Here is a 19,359-nt window from a genome sequence, read left to right on the forward strand (position 1 = left end):
AAGATACATAAAGTATCTTCATAATTTTTATGTTACTTGTTCTTAAAAGCAACATAAGACTGATTGGTTACAAAAGTCCCTCTTGGAAGCTGTACAATCCAATTCCTCACACCCATTTAGCTGATTTAAAGCGTTTGTCTACAAAACAGACTTTGATTACCATTTTGTTAAACCACTGGCCAGCTATTCGCTTTTTAGCACCCAGATTAGGGCTGTATTTGCACCTGGAGGCAAATTACTCAAATGGAAGAAGCTGCCTTTCAGACAGTGTGTGCATTTAATGAAGTTCAGATACAGCTATATATATACACACACACTTGCTCCATTTTTGGAAACTTGTTAAATACTTAGTGTATTTTAACTCTGAGCTGTCTTAGTAAGAGACTATACATATCTCTGGTCAGATATCTTTTCCTTCAGACTCCACCTCTCACAATAAAGCTTTTCTTCAAGTACAGCTAATCTGGTTATGAAATGCAGTTCTTGGGAACAGCAGAAGTAGAGCTGTGACAGCAATGACACTGCACAATTTATAGAAACGGCAACACTATTCATGGCTAACCTATTTTAACTGACAGTAGAGTCTGTGTCTACTTACCTTTGAGCACAACCAACCATGCTACTCCCAAACAGCTTTGTTACTAAGGCACTGGGGTAGTAATGATACAGTGTCAGTAATTACTACCGTGCAACCTACTGGCAGCTACTACTCACATTCTAGGAAACTTTGCCAGTTTTGAATCAAAGGATGTGTCTACTCAGCATTCTATAGCATGCTTCCCAATGCAGGCTGACAAACACGCGTTAGCTCTGCTCATACTAGAGTGCTAAAAACAGAAGTGTGGCTGGGGGTGACATGAGCCCCAGCTCAGGCCAGTCATCTGAGTAAGTTCCTAGGGGATCAGGCAGGTTTGCACTCAGGTGACCAGCCCCTGCCACCCCCACAGCCACACTGCTGTGCTCAAGCAGAGTTAGTACGTGTTTGTCTACCAGCACTAGGATTATGCTTCCCAGCTGCTGCACAGACATACCCTTAAAGGCAGTAGACAGACATACCCTTAGAGGCAATGCTTTAGGAGTCAGCATTGAGGCCTAGTGGGAAGGTTGAGGACGACACCAATTCTGTTTCAAAATATCTGTTGTAGGAAGTTTGAAGCTGTTTGTAGTCTGCTTGCCTGTGCAGATAACATTGCTCAGTGATGAGCAACATTGTTTAACAACAATGAATTTGAGATGACAGGACCAAAGCCAGACTCAATTTAGTTACAGAAGAATTCAAGAAAGTTCTGCACTCCTATTAATTAGGTAGAACTAGATGATCATTTCCATTATAAGTGGAATTTTCTTCTACTTGTGTCCATTTCACGGTGCTGAAATTTAAAGAAAAGATATTCACTGTAAAATTTGCTGTTAAATGTAACAGTAGCAGACACTAAAGAAATAGGCAAATACATATTTTAAAACAAAACTATAGCGGGGGAGGAAGGTGGTGTGTATCTTCCCAGTGGCATTGCAGCTGCAATGTACTTTAACTAGTTCTTGGATTCAGCCTGCCAGGATTAGCAGTGGGGAAGATGAAGATCAGAGAGTACATACTCCATTTTTAGGTGTGGCATTATCAAAATCACATAGATGGCTCATAAATGGAAATGTGCTGACACACTCACCATAAAGGTGATTATGGTTCTTTCATGTCTGTTTAAGAAGAGGACTACATCTACCACTTACTCCGACAGATCAAAGTGTACCAGAGTTTTTCCCTCTTGTAGCTTTGCAATGCTGCCTAATATTTCTAAACTTGGAAGCTAAGTGCTACAACTCCATGGCCAAAAATGACTAGTGAAGTTGTTCAATACTACTTATTGATTCTATCACTCCCATTTTATTTAAAATTATGTGAAAAGTCAGTTTGACCTGAGATATTTATGCACACAATCAAGCCTCACTTACTCGCACATTATGATTATTTCATTAGTGTGTAAACAGAAATAAATCTAATCAACTTTACCAGCAAGATAGTAGCAAGTTCACATTAATAAAGTCTCAGTAAGACTTTTTACAAGTTCTGTCACAGAACAGTTGTATACTATTAATTATGCTAAAGTTCAACTACACTTTACAAATAACTGATTGAGCTATATTAGTACTTGTTATCCCTGCTTTTTTTTATTGATCACTTATTTTCCATTATGCAAGTTAGAAAGGTTCTGCTATATTTCTTTAGAAACTCTAAATGAAGTTTCAGTTAGCCATGTCCATACTTTAAATGCCATTTACAACTTTTCTTTTAGGCTGACGTTTGTGGTCACATTTCAGAATGCCAAAATTTTAAGTGCCCATCCCGATATCATTACTAAAAGGCATACCTTGTGAATCCATTCATACTCTCCAAATTTGGAATCAAAGGTTCCTTTTTGAAGAGACCTCAGTTTTAAGGTAAATCGTGGCCCCAGCTCTTGAATTCCCACTTTCTTTTCACTCCTGAAGATGTACCTTCAAAGCCAAAGGGGAACACATTAGGGTGGGATGTTACAGGAATGCAGTTTTTCTTAGCCACTAGCAAAATGTGAGAAAAGATTACCTGTGAAATCTAAAAAAGATATAGTCTCGCTGATTGTGAAACGTAGCTACTTGTCTTCCAATGAACTGAGGATCATGTGGGAAGAGAGAGGCAAACATGCGACCAATGGAATGGCCCAGTCGTGTTGTAAAGTTATTCAGGATTACTTCAGGTTGATGTTCTGTGGGCGCCTTTCCTTTTCGCTGGAATGAAAGTAACAAGGTAGGGAGGATAACAAGTTAAATACAAAAAAATTTCCAAAGCTATATATATATTCAAAGACAGAAATTTGAACAAATATAAAAAAAGAGGGGAAGAAGGTTAAGGCCAAAAGATGTATTAACTCCCCACGTTAAATGCTATAAAGAACATATATATAGTACAGCATCGTTTGGAAACATTTAAGGACCTCAAAATTCTACGAATTCATTGATTAAAAAAACAAATTTCTTGAATAAATATGAAGAGAATGATAGTTATTCCTTCTATATTTTCCCCTCACAAAAAAAAAAAAAAAAAATCAGTTCAGCCATCACAAAAACCTTGAAAATCTCTGTGGACATTCAAGTCTCGTTGCTACCAAAGCTACTCTTTTCATCCATCCATCCAGGCCAACCTTTAATGACGCCAGATTGACTAAAGGTGATTTCAGTTCCTTCATTGTTAAAGTACATTAAAAAAAAAGAGCACAGTGCTTTTAGACTACTTGGGGCTAAACAAGAGTTCAGTATTTCCAGTACACCATCAGGATTCCTATACATTTGTGATGGCACTGTATAAAAAACAAAGTAAGAGAATATATACACAAAGTGGAAAACTGAGACTTTGGGAGTTGGTACACAACTGATTTTATATAATGCCATTGCAATGAGTGCAAAAATGTATCAGAGATAAAAACAAAGTGATCAGTCCACTGCAGGAATTATTGGGTGAAAGTCTATTGCCCTGCTATGTAAGAAGTCAAACTAAAGAATAGAGGTCCTGGTCCTCCTCGCCTCAAAAACAGTAGAACATCACCATCTTTATGAAACCAACTGCACATCATGCAAGTCTGAACAGTTTCCTCATCAGACAAAAGTTAAGAAAATGTGAAAGGAAAAACTTATACCACTAAGCCATTTGGATCATGCATTTATTAGTTTTTTGCTGTTATTGAGGGAATAATAAACCTGACCTTTATTTCTTTACGCAGACGAACGCTGCTCATTCTAAAATGAGCAGTTGGACCATCAGGCAAATGACTTAAAACAAGCCCATCTGTTTCAGAGAGTTAAGAAAAGCTGGCATAGATAAGAAGTTCAGAATGCAATTTAAACAGAATACAACAGAAGTGATTTATATAGAAACCTGTGTTGAGTTCCACAGAAACATTACATTAGAGCTCTTCTAATTTACACAACCTATATTTCATATATAAGACAGTTATACCTAACCTCTTCTCTGCAATAGTGGAGCTTGGAATGCTGTAACAAGGTCTCATATTACTAAAATTTCCATACTTACACAAAGACACTATAGAAAATATATTAGCATACTATGAAGTATCATTAAAACTTTACTGGTCAAATAGTTAACCAGAACACATTATTTATTTTCTATTTTGCTATAGATCACTATAAACATAACAATGAAAGTTTATGTATATTAACAAAATCTAACAGCTGATTAAACTACTTAAATTTAGTGCAATAAGAATGTTTATTCATGCACTAAGTTGTCTCAAAAAAATAGAGTGATTCACTTGTTGATAAGAATTCCAAGCCATACATAGAATGCCAGTATATTGGATACATTCAGCATTTCTTTACCTAACCACCAAGAATATCCCTCCATTTAAAGTGCTAAATTGATGCCCTTTATGATCAAACATAAAAACAATACATACAAGGATGTGCCAAATCGAATACCGATATGGAACCATATTATGGCACCTGTGCTGTGGGCCTCAGAATTGACCTGAGGCATGCAGATATCTGAGTAGCAAGTTATTGTTCTTAAAACCTTATAAATACAAAGTTACAAGTTACAGTTTGAGACAGACCCAAAAAATGGTCTTTGGTTTCATATTTGGCCTGTAGAAAAGTAGAAATACTGGTTTTTAACTTCTAAAGACAGTGAAAAATTGCACTACATCAACTTGAAATTGCACAGTGAAGACAAAAGCATAAAGGATTTGGGAGAGAACTTGGAGACTTATATAGCCCAATTATTTTCTTAACTTTGTCTAGAATTAGTGTACTAATATCTTCATCATATAATAGAGAACTCTATGAAGAAACTCCCTCTTGTATATGAAGGATACTTGGTATTTTGCGATCTTCATTAATAACAATCAGATCTGTGAAGTCTCTTGAGATGCACTGTGGGATAATTCTTTTCAGAGCCAGTCCTCTTCGATAGTAAACATGTGAGTTAGGTATGATAGTAGACAACTGTTCACAGAATCTCACTGTTCTCTGCACAATAGAAAGCCTTGATTGCAATATCTCAATTGTTGGGTATATTGTAAGGTTCATAAAAAGGGTTACATTTCATACAACTGCCTCCTTCTTTCAGTGTATCTAGCTACCTCTTCATCAAATACAGCAGAAGCTGTGTTATCTGGCACTTTATCAACCAGAAAACTCTATTAACGGGCATTTCTGATATTTACTAATACAAATCTTCAATCTAGTAACCGAGACTAGTATACTGCCCAGTAGGTTATGCAACTGCACATTCTGCACTCTACTTTTATGCAAAAGAGGCAGAAGACAAGTAAGCAAGCTGACATCAGGAACTTATTCAAAAAAGCAGCTTCCAAGGTTTGTCATAGGGTCATTACAGATTCAGCCCAATCTCCTATACCTTCTACATCTACAGTGATAATTGATGTTGATAATGATGACCCTGAGGCACTGCAAGATCCTGAAGTGTCTTCAGAATCAAAGATTAAATTATATTCAGTATAGTTTTAGTGTTAAGTATATTTTTTGTGATTTGGGTACACGTCATGTGCTTCCCACGGTGATACGTGGTGTCATAAGATAACCTACTGTATAGAAACCTTTACCTGTAGACACCTAAGTGCTTCAAGAAACCAACCACCCTGCAGTGCAGTACTACTACTGGATTAGTGAGTACTATTGTATAGTTTATTCGTTTTATTGTATTCTAATGCTTTGAAAGTTGGTATTCCATTTGGTAAGTATAACTCTTAGTTGACTATAATTTTTGACTAACCAGCGTCCCCCAATCCCCCAACATTCCGGATAACAAAGCTTTTACCGTACTGTGTTTTTCTTAAACATTTCTTCCATGAACTCTACCAACATTAACACAAAGCAAAGTGCTGTACATTGAAAACACCACACCAGTCACTAGAGAAAAAAGTGTCTGATATTCTGCTGCATTACAGGTCTGAACTGTATTGTCCATCTTCTACTTAGAAAGTAAACTCCTTGGGGCAAGGACAGTAGCTTCCCTCCATTTTGGAGGGCACTCTGTGTTGACACTCAAAAAATGCAGAAAACACTATTTTTGTAGAGATTCCATTATTCCTTGAACACAGTAAAGTGGAAAAATTCTAATATTAAGTAATAGCACTCATGGTTTTAATACAATAACAAAATATTAAAGGGACACAATCAGCTTGCAAATAAATCACTTAAAAAAAAAAGAGAGTTAAAAGTAGTTTCAGGTACGACACCTGCCCAAGTCCCCTGACAATTTGAGGTTTTACAGATCACATTTTCTTAATTTTAAAAAGTGTTTTTCATTCTTCTATGCTCTGTGCGAAAACCACCAATAGCCCCAATCCTGCAATAAAAAACTGCGTTGGCACAAAGCTCTACCCATGAAGAGTTCATTGCAGGATTGAGATCAAAGGGAAGGAACATACTATAAACAAAGTAAACCAACTGAAGAAAAACAATTCAGATAGAGATGCAATTTTCAATTTGGAGGTGTTCTTTTAAGACTGCGCAAATGCAGAGGGCTTGTGAAAGGCATTACATTTAAAGATCTACAGAATGAAGTCTCCTATTCATCAAATGAAGAGACAAAGCTTAAGACAGTGGCAGTAAACATTTCCTGATGCTGCACTGCCAATGTACATCTATCCTGACACAGAGGAACCGCAGAGTTGAGAATTAAGACGTTTCCCTGCCCATTAAGTCCTCTGTCTCTCTGTTGAGATTACCAACAAAGGGACCATTGTTTAAGTCACTTCTGGACTCCAGTAGCACCATCTAGCATGAAATGAAAACCTCTATTCCATAATCAGCTGCCTAAGTCTTTCAGACCTCCCCATAAAGTGATTCACAAAAATTTAAAGATTACACTTAAATTTTATAAATGTATTTTACCCCACGAGGTCTATCTGAAGTTGTGATAAGAATCTTGGGAACTGTCTGTCTATTGAAGTATGGTGCAAACTCATCGGTAGATTCATCAAAAGCAACCTGGGAACCAAAAAAGACGGCGAATTAAAAAACGTACAGGAAAAACGCACCGTTTTTGGGTTTCAGAGTAGAAGCCCTGTTACACAGTTGTTCACTTAAATTCTGGTACCATTGAAGTCAATAGCAAAATTCTATACGGGTCCAAGTTCTGGCCTATACTGTATTGTTTAGTCAGTCAATCTGTCCCATTTTGTATCTATGTTTTTAACAATACAGCGGGAGAGAAGATCAGAGACAAGGCTTGCTAAGAAATTATTGCTAAGAAAATTATCTTAAATGAAATGATAAAGGGATGACAACATCTGCAATATTATGAATTCATAAATGCCCTAACATAAGAGTGGAAAATAAATATTCATACTTTATAATCAGTCCCTTTTAGTTAAACCATGATTTCCTCCAAAATGTGCTTTACCACCACATATGTAGGGATTATACATTTACCTCTTCATCATTAGGATCTACAGTTGTTTCGTCATAAACTCTCTGATTTTCAATTGTCTTCGGTACAGGCTTTGGTGGTGCCTTTAATATAAAGTAGTTTATTAAGAATACAATAAATTACAGCAATAATCCCTTTAAAAAAATAAAATGTAAGGCATTATTTGTACTTTGCGGTACTGAGGACTTGTCTACACGGTGCTGGCAAAGCAGACTACAGCAGGGGTGGGCAAACTTTTTGGCTTGAGGGCCACATCGGGGTGGGGAAATTGCATGCCAGGTCATGAATGTAGGGCTGGGGCAGGAGGTTGGGGTGTGGGAGGGAGTGTGGGATGTGGGAGGGGGTGCGGTGTGCAGGAAGGGGCTCAGGGCAGGGGGCTGGGGCGCAGGAGGGGTGCAGGGTGTACAAGGGGGCTCAGGGCAGAGGATCGGGGTGCAGGAGGGGGTGCAGAGTGGGCTCAGGCCAGGGGGTTGCGGTGCAGGAGGGTGTGGCAGGGGGCTCAGGGCAGGGGATTGGGGTGCAGGAAGCATGTGGCAGGGGGTTGGGGTGCCAGGAGGGGTTAAGGGTGTGGGCTCTGGCCCGGAGCCGCTTACCTGGGGCAGCTCTGGGGTGGCAGCGGCGAAAAAGCAGGCTCCCTGCCTGCCCTGGCCCCGCACCATGCCATTCCCGGAAGCGGCCAGCACCATGGCCCAGTGGCCCCCGGGGGGGCCGAGGAGGAAGGACGGGGACCTCCACGCGCTGCCCTCCCCTGTGGGTGCCTCCCCCAAAGCGCCCATTGGCCACAGTTCCCCATTCCTGGCCAATGGGAGCTTGGGGGGCGGGGCCTGCAGGTGAGGGCAGCGCAAGAAGCCCTCTGTGCCCTCTCCCCTAGGGGCCGCAGGGACGTGGTGCCGGCTGCTTCCAGCAGCGGCGCGGGGGCTGCGATCCCACAGGCCAGATCCAAAGCCCTGACGGGCTGGATCCGGCCTGTGGGCCGTAGTTTGCCCACCCCTGGGCTAGAGGGTTGTGATTTGTAAAGTGCTCTAATATGTTGTGCTCTATCTTGCGGAAACCCTGCTGGCATGCTCTAAAGGAACCTAGTTCACATCAACAAAGTTTCTTACAAATCACACCCTTCTGGCACACTTTGCCATGCTAAGTAGACAAGCTCTGAGTCAAACAATGAGCTCAATTCCACATTCAAGTGAGTGACTCAATTATTCTGTAATGCATTTTGTCAGTTTTTAGTAATAATTCTTTAAAAGCTGGAAGATACCCTAAGACAGCAGTTCTCAACCAGGAGTCTGAGACCCCCTGGGGGGGGGGGTCGCAAGCAGGTTTCAGTGGACCTGCCAAGGAGGCCGGTGTTAGACTCACTGGGGCCCAGGGCAGAAGCCCAGAGCCCCGCCACTTGCGGCTAAAGCTGAAGCCTGAGCAACTTAGCTTTGCGGGGCCCCCTATGGCATGGAGCCCTGGGCAACTGCCCTGCTTGCTACCCCCGCAACGCCGGCCCTGGCTTTTACATGCAGAAAAACAATTGTTGTGGCACAGGTGGGGCATGGAGTTTTTATAGCATGCTGAGGGGGGCTCAGAAAGAAAAAGGTTGAGAACCGTGCCCTAAGACTAACTGTGGTCTTTGGCTACACTACAGAGACTATGCTGGCACAAATCCATAGTACAGCCTACACCAATGGAAAAGGTTTATCCATTGGTGTAGAACACCACCTCCCTGAGTGACAGCAGCTAAGTCAACAGAGGCATTCTGCATCAACACTGGGTTAAGTCGGCATAGTTACATTGCTTACAGATGTGGATTTTTCATACCCCAACCGAGGTAACTAAATCAATCTCAATTTTAAGTGTGGACGAGGCTTTACTTTATTTGGACATCAGTGATACCATCACCTTCATTCTGAAAGGAGATCATTAGTTTAATACTAGAAAGGCAATATATGGAGCAGAACACATTGCTACAATATTCAACCCACTTAGTTTCCAAGTTCATAGGAAGTGATTGCTCCCCATTATGTTCCCCGTTTCTTTGTTCTGTGTCAGCCTGTTTTTTTTCTTCCCCACCATTCTCTCCAGGCTTCAGCCAGTAGCTGTGAAAGAAAAGCACCAGGTTCCTGCTGCAAAATATTTTACCCACAGCATCCGCTGTAAAGTTGACTAAGATCACACAGCGTTAGGCTGTTTCACTCAAAGCAGCATTAGATACAGAGTGCATTAGTGCAGAAATGTACAAGTAATGTGTCCAGCTCCTCGTGAACATTGCAACGGTGGAGATTAAAAGACCCCTGGGTTTCAGCAACAAGCAAATACCAAAACGTCGCTGGGTTTCAGCAACAAGCAAAAACCAATTTATTCACTGTTTGTATAAATGTGAGTATTTATAGTCAGTTTACCTGGGACTGCTCATCATAGTGCTGTTGAGACACAGTGTTGTATAGGTTTCAGCCAAATGGCTAGAACCTAGCAAAGCCACTGTTATATATATGTGCATATATAAACACTGCATCTGGTTTTCAGGAAGGCCTTGCTTTTCCGCAATTTTACAGTCCATTTGACTGAAACACCTGAGAAATTATCTGCCCAAAGTCATACCACAATTCAACAGAATATTAAACAACGGTTCTCTTAGATTCAAAACAATACTCATTGTATCTCCCCACCTGTGCCACAACAATAGATGTGAACAGCACTATGATCACTAATGGTCTGACTACACAATTATAAAGCATCCACTACCCCAGTTTGTTAGAGCATGTTTAGAGAAATAATTCCAGGTATCAAACTGCAAAAGGTACAATACTAAACTTAAACTTTTATTTTAAAGGAATACAAATATTATACTATGCATAATGCTTTACAGACACAAATAGTAACACACAGGACCCTATAAATAACATTTTTTTTACCTTATCTCCAAGGGCTTCTCTCTCCTTTTTCCGTTTTTTCTTATTTGCCAATTTATCCTGAATAAGACAGATATCGGATTGGTTAGCTGGGAACAGTGGGTTAAAGGCAGCTCTGCATGTGCCTGTCACTCTGCTGGCCTTCGCACAGGAATCCCCTCTCTACACTGGCTCCATCCGCCGCCCTTTCAGAGAGGAAGGACCTTAACTCCAAAACCATTTCCTGGGAAGTATTTTAACGATGCACCCAGTGACAGAGGCTCCCCCCCCACTTCTCCCTTTGAAACAGTGTTTCCTGTGCTGCCCTGTGTGTCTGCAGCGGTCGGGTCTGATACTTAGCGTGTGAGCTCTCCGGGGCAGGGGCTGTCCGGCCGGCGGTTGCTACAGCACCGAGCCCAGCGGGTCCCGGCCCACGTGCTGCAATACAAGCAAGCGCCACACGCCCTCCGGCCGGGCCGAGCGCGGACCCCCGCAGGCAGCCCCAGGCCTCCCACCTTCCTCTGCTGCTGCTTCCAGCGCACGAACATGAAATGGCGCCGCTGCTTGTTCTTGATCTCCGATACGCTGAATCCCGGCGGGAACAGGGCCTGGTCCGGGGCCCGCGCCGCGTCCCCAGGCCCCGCGGCCGAGCCCGCCGCTCCGCTGGCCATGCTGCCCAGGCCACACATTTTCCTTCCGGGGCCGCCAGTGGACCCGCTAACTGCGCATGCGCACACAGGAGGCGCGGTCCCCGGCTCGGTAGGGACCAGAAGCCAGTACTGGGGAAGGGGGAGGCAGGGTGCTGCAGGACTCACTTGTTTCTTCTCCGACCAACCAGCAACTGGTTTGTGCGCCTGCGCGATGGGAATGGAGTGAGACCGCAATAAAAATAGAAAGGGTGCGCGCCTGCGTCAGGCGAGGTGGGCTATGGGATGGGAGAGCGCGGAGGGTGCGCGCCCCTGTGCGCTGGGGACGGCACGGGTGGCGCGCACGCTCGCGTCCGTCTCTTCGTCGCTGCGCCTGCCGGTCCCTGTGGGAGGAGGGCTGGCGCGTGCGCAGTGTCCCTGGCTGGTCCCAAGCGCGTGGCCTTTATTGTTTAAATGGAGTGGAGGTGCCTGACTCGCTGGTTTCAAGAAGGCATTTAATGCTTGTAAAGAGCGTGTGTCAGGTCCCCTTTGAAGTGGTGTGAGAGGCAGACGTCATCAGAGATAGGCTGTGCACAGGCTGGGGAGCCAGGACAACACATTCTGTAGTGCAATGGGATCTTGGCTTGTTGCACAACTTCACACTGTTTGAGTTTCCACATCTTAAAATGGAGACAATTTTTACTCGCTTCCCCGCACGGGGTGAGGATTAATTATTTAGCTTTTATAAGGCACCTTCAAGTTTAAAAGTTCTAACTATAAGCTAAGTATTTAATGCGAAAATCGTAGGGGGAGCTTTAAATGTCAAAGCTCTAAAACACCAATATAAAGAAGACAGCATGGAAATAAATATGAATAAAAATAAATGCTTCCGTGCACTAAATTATGGCTCTTTTAAAGTTGTCATCTTGTCAATATGTGGTTAGGTTTTGAATTAATAACCCTGCTGATACTTGTGACAGTAGTTGTGGAGCCTTGGATTCAGGTGAGTGAGTTTCAGAGTAGCAGCCCTGTTAGTCTGTATTCGCAAAAAGAAAAGGAGTACTTGTGGCACCTTAGAGACTAACCAATTTATTTGAGCATGACCTTTCATGACCTACAGCTCACTTCATCGGATGCATAAAGTGGAAAATGCAGTGAGGGTGTTTTATACACACAGACCATGAAAAAATGGGTGTTTACCACTTCAAAAGGTTTTCTCTCCCCCCCACCCCACTCTCCTACTGGTAATAGCTTATCTAAAGTGATCACTCTCCTTACAATGTGTATGATAATCAAGGTGGGCCATTTCCAGCACAAATCCAGGGTTTAACAAGAATGTCTGAGGAACAGTGGGGAGGGCCATGCGGGTACCCATAGCAGTGCAGCTGATTTGAAGGTATACATTGTCCCCAAATGTGAAATAGTTATGGGTGAGGACAAAGCCGTCAGGAACACTATCCCTGATAATGTCACGGCAAACCTGGTGGCTGAACTTTGTGACTTTGTCCTCATCCATAACTATTTGTCCTCACCCATAACCTGCATGGCCCCACAGTATGCCAACATTTTTATGGCTGACTTAGAACAATGCTTCCTCAGCTCTCGTCCCTTGATGCCCCTACTCTACTTGCGCTACATTGATGACATCTTCATCATCTGGACCCATGGAAAAGAAGCCCTTGAGGAATTCCATCGTGATTTCAACAATTTCCATCCCACCATCAACCTCAGCCTGGACCAGTCCACACAAGAGATCCACTTCCTGGACACTACGGTGCTAATAAGCGATGGTCACATAAACACCACGCTATACCGGAAACCTACTGACCGGTAATCCTACCTACATGCCTCCAGCTTTCACCCTGACCACACCACACGAGCCATCGTCTACAGCCAAGCTCTACGATACAACCGCATTTGCTCCAACCCCTCAGACAGAGACAAACACCTACAAGACCTCGATCAAGCATTCTTACAACTACAATACCCACCTGCTGAAGTGAAGAAACAGATTGACAGCGCCAGAAGAGTACCCAGAAGTCACCTACTACGGGACAGGCCTAACAAAGAAAATAACAGAACGCCACTAGCCATCACCTTCAGCCCCCAACTAAAACCTCTCCAACACATTATCAAGGATCTACAACCTATCCTGAAGGACGACCCATCACTCTCACAAATCTTGGGAGATAGGCCAGTCCTTGCCTACAGACAGCCCCCCAACCTGAAGCAAATACTCACCAGCAACTACATACCACACAACAGAACCACTAACCCAGGAACCTATCCTTGCAACAAAGCCCATTGCCAACTGTGCCCACATATCTATTCAGGGGACACCATCACAGGGCCTAATAACATCAACCACACTATCAGAGGCTCGTTCACCTGCACATCTATCAATGTGATATATGCCATCATGTGCAAGCAATGCCCTTCTGCCATGTACATTGGCCAAACTGGACAGTCTCTATGTAAAAGAATAAATGGACCCAAATCAGATGTCGAGAATTATAGCAGGTTTCAGAGTAACAGACGTGTTAGTCTGTATTCGCAAAAAGAAAAGGAGTACTTGTGGCACCTTAGAGACTAACCAATTTATTTGAGCATAAGCTTTCGTGAGCTACAGCTCACTTCATCGGATGCATACTGTGGAAACTGCAGAAGACATTATATACACAGAGACCATGAAACAATACCTCCTCCCACCCCACTCTCCTGCTGGTAATAACTTATCTAAAGTGATCACTCTCCTTACAATGTGTATGATAATCAATTTGGGCCATTTCCAGCACAAATCCAGGTTTTCTCACCCTCCGCCCCCCCCCCCCCCACAAACTCATTTGTGCTGGAAATGGCCCAACTTGATTATCATACACATTGTAAGGAGAGTGATCACTTTAGATAAGCTATTACCAGCAGGAGAGTGGGGTGGGAGGAGGTATTGTTTCATGGTCTCTGTGTATATAATGTCTTCTGCAGTTTCCACAGTATGCATCCAATGAAGTGAGCTGTAGCTCACGAAAGCTTATGCTCAAATAAATTGGTTAGTCTCTAAGGTGCCACAAGTCCTCCTTTTCTTTTTAGGTGAGTGAGTGTGGACAGCATTATGCCAGAGGATTCTGCCCAAGTGCCAAATATAGTAATGGCTGTGAGGTGAGACTTATTATTAAAAGAGTGTTGGCCAGGGGTAAGTGTTGGAGTCTGGGAGTCAGAACTCTTGAATTCTCCAATTATAGTGATACTTAACTTTGTACGTGACTGTAGGCTGTTCACGTAACCTTTGTGTGCTTCACTATTCCCGTGTGTAAATAGGGATATTAGTAACTACTCATCTTGCAAGGAACATTGAGATCATCAGATGAAAGGCAGTTCCTGAATGTAAAGTATTATTAATATGTAATTTATAATCGGGCTGTCACGCCAACTCTCATAGTCACACGTATATTCCACATTGTCGTAATTTTTAAAGTTTTCTGTTTTGACAACATTCACACAGCTGTCATATGTTCTCAAATGGAAGTCAATGGTATGAGCATGCTCCCTGTTCTGTATTTTCTAGTATATACTCATTGTTTCGCATTTAGTTATTTGCTCAACATATTTTTTTTAAAATTAATTGTAGGACATTGTGGGCACAACAACCTTTTTTGCATAATTGACCCCCTCCCCATATTCTCAATTTTTTAGAATATTATTTATTTTTGCTAATATATGAGAATCAGCACATATTTTAAATAATTATGATTTTTTATCTGAAAGGAAGTAAATTGTGCCAAGATTCTTAATTATTGTGATGGTGAAATGAGAACTCCCAGACCTAGAGATTTCACAGCTTTATTAAAATCATAGGTAGTTTGGTATTCCACTGTATATCAAAAGGAAAACAAATATACTCACGTGTCATCTTGTAATGTGTTCAGCAAGCATTTCTGAAAATGTAAAAGGTTACACATAAAGTCTCTTTAACCATTACAGCTGTACTTGGCTCCTGTGATAACTGAAATCTTTTTACTTAAATTTATTTGGGCTGTTAAATCTTAGGGCCTACACATGGAGGTCTTATTGTATTTCCACTTAAGTGAAATTAACTGTTAGTTTAGACTAGAGGGTCTTGTGTTGGCCCTCCACACCACTTACCCTCTTGTAGGGGTTGTGCTAGGGATTGGCTGGTGAAGCAGCCATGCAGGGGGGCCTACACATGTCTCACATATCACAAAACTAGTCTCCATACTAACCTGTGCAAGGCCAGCACAGGACAGTACTGAGGGACTGGATCTGTGATCGTGCAGATCCAGTGACCCCAGTGCCCTGTTCAACTAGTTCTTAGGGCTGCAGCTGCTTTTACTGTGCAAAGACTAGCATAGCAGCTGGGAGGGTTGCTGCATAGCAGCTGGGAGAGTTGCTGCGTAGCAGCAATCTCAGACCCTGGTTGTGGTTTCGGGTGGTGAATTTTACCTTTCCACATTCCATCTGCATAGAACCTGAACTTTCAGGCTTTAAGGGTAAAATACTTTCCAAAGTATAGAGTTCTATTCTTCAGTCTCAAACTGCAGAGTAACTGGAAGACAAATTCTCTGAGCTAGGGTGGGACCATACAACTTCCTCGTTAGTATAGTGGTGAGTATTCCTGCCTTTCACGCAGGAGACTGATTTCCTGATGGGGAGCACAACACCTTTCCCTGGCTGGGATGATTTAGTTGGTGTTGGTCCTGCTTTGAGCAGGGGATTGGAGTAGATGGCCTCCTGAGGTCTCTTCTAACTTGGGCCGTCACTACCCATATGCAAAGTATGCAGCAAATTTCCTGGTGCCCTGCACAGCTGTGTGCTGCTCCAGCCCGTGCCCCACCTCTGCTCTACCCCAGCCCTGCCTCTTCCCACCCCGATACTTAAGGGGAAGAAATAGTAGTGTGGAGTGGAGTCCTTTGGTGGCCCCAAGACTGTCTAGCATTTTCTTCATTACATTCAACAGATGTTTCTTTTTTAAAAAAATACTGGCATAGTGCTAGGTAATTTTGGTCCTGACACAGATTCTACAACAGTTAAGCCCTGTGAAAATCTTTCTAGACTTTGCAACCAGAAGTGGCAATTCGACTAGCTAACTAAAGCCTTTACGATACGCAGCATAAAGTATGGTTGCCAATAGTACTTTAAACTGATCAGAAGTGCATGGGTAGTTTTCTTCATTGAGTATTACAGTGGTTTTCAAACTGTGGGTCGGAACCCAAAGTGGGTCGCAACCCTGTTTTAATGGGGTCACCAGGGCTGGCATTAGACTTGCTGGGGCCTAGGGCCAAAACCAAAGCCTGAGCCCCACTGTCCAGGGCCAAACTGCAATGGCTTCAACCATGAGTGGGGGGGCTCAGGTTACAGTAAGAAGCTCATTTCCTACCTGTGAAAAACCACATTATCTGTTCCTGTTCCAGTAAAGGGGGTGGGTGGGTAGACTGCTAATATTCCAAAGCTTTTCTTCCAGTAATCCCCTTTCCCCTCACCAATGATATATGTTAATAAATACTAAAACTTCACAGAGCCCAGGACAGGCAATGAAAATAATTGCAAACACAAACAAAATTACAACGTGAACTTGGGAAGAATATGGCAAAATCACTTAATACTTTAATAGGAGACATAACCATTGAATTAAAACATGACAAACTACTACTAAACAGAAAAGGAGTACTAGTGGCACCTTAGAGACTAACCAATTTATTTGAGCATAAGCTTTCGTGAGCTCATCGTGATGTCGGATGAAGTGAGCTGTAGTTCACGAAAGCTTATGCTCAAATAAATTGGTTAGTCTCTAAGGTGCCACTAGTACTCCTTTTCTTTTTGCGAATACAGACTAACAGGGCTGCTACTCTGAAACCTACTACTAAACAAATATTTATTAATAAGAGATACAATGTCTCTCATTGGCTTGATTGGCCCTGCAGTCTTGTGCTAATCCTAGCTGCAGATTCTAAATACTTACTCCAGAGTTGTTTACAACTGTCATGTCTCAGTGCTAGCAGACTCAGCTGATGCTCTGGGACAAGCTGCTTCGGAACTTTAATAAGAACAGACATTGGGAGTTTCATTTTGGGTTAATTGACAAATGGCTGGTCCAACTGGGGGTCAGTAATGGAAAAAGTCAACATTCAGGTTGTGTGTATGGTATGGAATTGTTTTGGGAAAAATTGCATTTGTGTAACCCGTGTTGACCGTCTCTGGTGGTAGCACCAATTGGAGCTGTAGCATACACAAGATTCTGGCAGCTTCTGGTGTTTTTTTTTCTCCATGTCAGTTAAGTAACTGGGAGTGTGTTAGGGTCAGGTTGAAAGGAGGGTGTATACAGCAGGGGATAAAATATGCCATTACAAATTATTTACAGAGAGAGAGTAAAAGAAAATAAATGAAAAAATATGAAGGTTAAGGGAGAAGGTAAGGTTTTGAAATAGCAACCAGAATGTATTGAACAATAAGCTGGAGAACTATAGTTAAAAGGGAATTACAACTTTAAAAAAGGATTAGAACAACCAACCAACACTGTGAGGTCATAAATGCATTTATGACTACCTCAGTCAACGTCTTGATGGGTGCTGCAAACACAAACTCAGCTGCTAGGGACAGGTTTTGAGGGAAGCTTAGGGCTCAAGTCCACGCCCTGGGAGGTCATGGGCAGGGAATCAAAGACATTAAGAAGTAGCAACAGGTAAAAGTAGGCATGCAGGCTATTGCATGAGGAAAGTGGGGCCATAAGAGGAAGAAGCATGGGTGGCTCAGCTCCCAGAGAAACTGAGGTTGGCAGGGGCTACCCTCACTGCCCTGATCATGATGGGTGTGAGGAGTTTGACACCACAGGGGTGCATCACCAGTAACATTGTAAGTGTGAGCAATAGGACGGATGAGGACACTGCAACGCATGGACTGGACACATGCACTTTATAGGTCATTTATTGCAATAGCCATGTTGTACAGTCACAGACTCCACTGTCACCTGTCCTACTGTCCAGAGAGGGATCACAGCAACAAAGAAGCACCATAATTCCATTTCCCATTAATCCTGTCACCTCTCTCCCAGTCCCAGGAAAGCAGGTCAAGAAAGGCATCAGTCTTACATATTGCCACTTGTCACTCCAGTGTGGGTCTTCAGGTAGTGCACTGCAGGGTGTCTGATAGTGGTACACACTGCACAAAGAAAGCTTTTCACAGTCCAAAGGTTTCTGTTTCCCATGTAGCACATCACCAGGTGATGCACCCCAGTCCTTAAAGAACAAGCCCCCCTATCAGCACTGAATTGGAGCACCTCACCAACATCATCTTGCACATTGCCTCACTGCCTTGTCTGAAACCTCCATTACTTCACCTTCATTTCCCACGACCTGGCACATCTACGACATCACCACAGACCCCAAGTGCAGACCCGATGTTACCCTGCTGCATGCGTCCACTGGAACACCATCACCATCTGGCATGTCCCTTGCAACATTCTGTTCCTCTGCTGTTTCCCCTGTGATCCTGCTCTCGACCAGCTCCCTCCTTGTCCACAGCCCGCCACTGATCCAGTAAGTGAAACATCACAGGCAGGGTGCCCTGGATATAGCTCCCTCAAACAACACAACATCAGAATCTAGGCTTATCTCATCCCAAGCTCCAGATGAGCCCAGGGAGCCACCAAATGCACAACCGGTCCCAGTTCTGGTAATACAAGACTGTTTCTGCTTCCTTGTCATCCAGAATAAGGCCCTGGTGCGAAAAATTGCAGAGCTTAGAAGGGGGCATCCAAAAGGTCTCAAATGGGTGATGTGGCACTGGGATCTACAGATCAAAGAGGCACACGTGAGCAATGTCATCCACAATGGCGTTACAAGGTCATTTTAGCTCAGAATGAGACGCTGGACAGACTAGTTCTGGCAGTGAATTGAATAGCTGATGTATTGCTAATGCCACCCAGAACCAGGATGCATCTGATCTCCCTAGGAAGCAACCCATGCCAGTGGGGCCTCAGCACTCACCTACTGAATGTGTCAGAGACCAAGCCCCACCCAGACCCCCAGAGTGTTACTGTCATCACCTGGAGCCTGGGTACCCCAATTTTGGTCCCCCCACCTCTCCTATCTCCTTTTCTCCTGGCTTCCCTTTTCTCTCTCCTCCTGCTTCTTCATCGTGTTTTCCTGTTCTCTCTCCCCCCACTCACTCTCTTTCCTACTCCCTCTTGCTCTTCTGCTCCTGCTCTTTCTCTTCCTCTGACATTCTCTCTGCTCTCTTCTGTCACCCTCTCTGCCTCCTATTTCATCACACTCCCCTCCTCTCTTTCCCCCACTGTTTTCCCTGCTGACCCCAGGTGTCCCTCCATCATGCCCCCTCATCTGTCTCTGCCTTGTCTCTCAGTGTTGTTTGTCCAATACCCCATTTCTTTTCTCTCTGACAGCTT

General features: G+C 43.2%; 1 protein-coding gene across 1 annotated transcript; it reads right to left on the reverse strand.

Annotated features, from left to right (window-relative positions):
• Window positions 1–258: 258 nt before the first annotated feature.
• On the reverse strand, window positions 259–11,098 carry RPF1 (ribosome production factor 1 homolog). The gene is made up of 9 exons (XM_048862461.2): window positions 10,833–11,098; window positions 10,342–10,398; window positions 7,447–7,527; window positions 6,907–7,002; window positions 4,863–5,016; window positions 3,735–3,817; window positions 2,582–2,763; window positions 2,367–2,493; window positions 259–1,370 (listed from the first exon to the last, which is right to left on the reverse strand). Exons 1-9 carry the CDS (start codon window positions 11,004–11,006, stop codon window positions 1,329–1,331), a joined length of 996 nt encoding a protein of 331 aa, XP_048718418.2. The 5' UTR covers window positions 11,007–11,098; the 3' UTR covers window positions 259–1,328.
• Between the last annotated feature and the right edge of the window lie 8,261 nt (window positions 11,099–19,359).

Source organism: Caretta caretta, chromosome 8, assembly GCF_965140235.1.
Source record: "Caretta caretta isolate rCarCar2 chromosome 8, rCarCar1.hap1, whole genome shotgun sequence".
NCBI lineage: Eukaryota > Metazoa > Chordata > Testudines > Cheloniidae > Caretta > Caretta caretta.

Excerpts from the sequence above, each read along its gene's own strand:
- RPF1 (XM_048862461.2), bottom strand. The coding sequence starts at position 11,006 with ATGTGTGGCCTGGGCAGCATGGCCAGCGGAGCGGCGGGCTCGGCCGCG. Across the intron at positions 7,528-10,341 it reads GAGAAGCCCTTGGAGATAAG|GCACCACCAAAGCCTGTACC; the intron begins GTAAAAAAAATG and ends TTTATATTAAAG. Across the intron at positions 2,764-3,734 it reads GTCTGCGTAAAGAAATAAAG|CGAAAAGGAAAGGCGCCCAC; the intron begins GTCAGGTTTATT and ends CTTTCATTCCAG.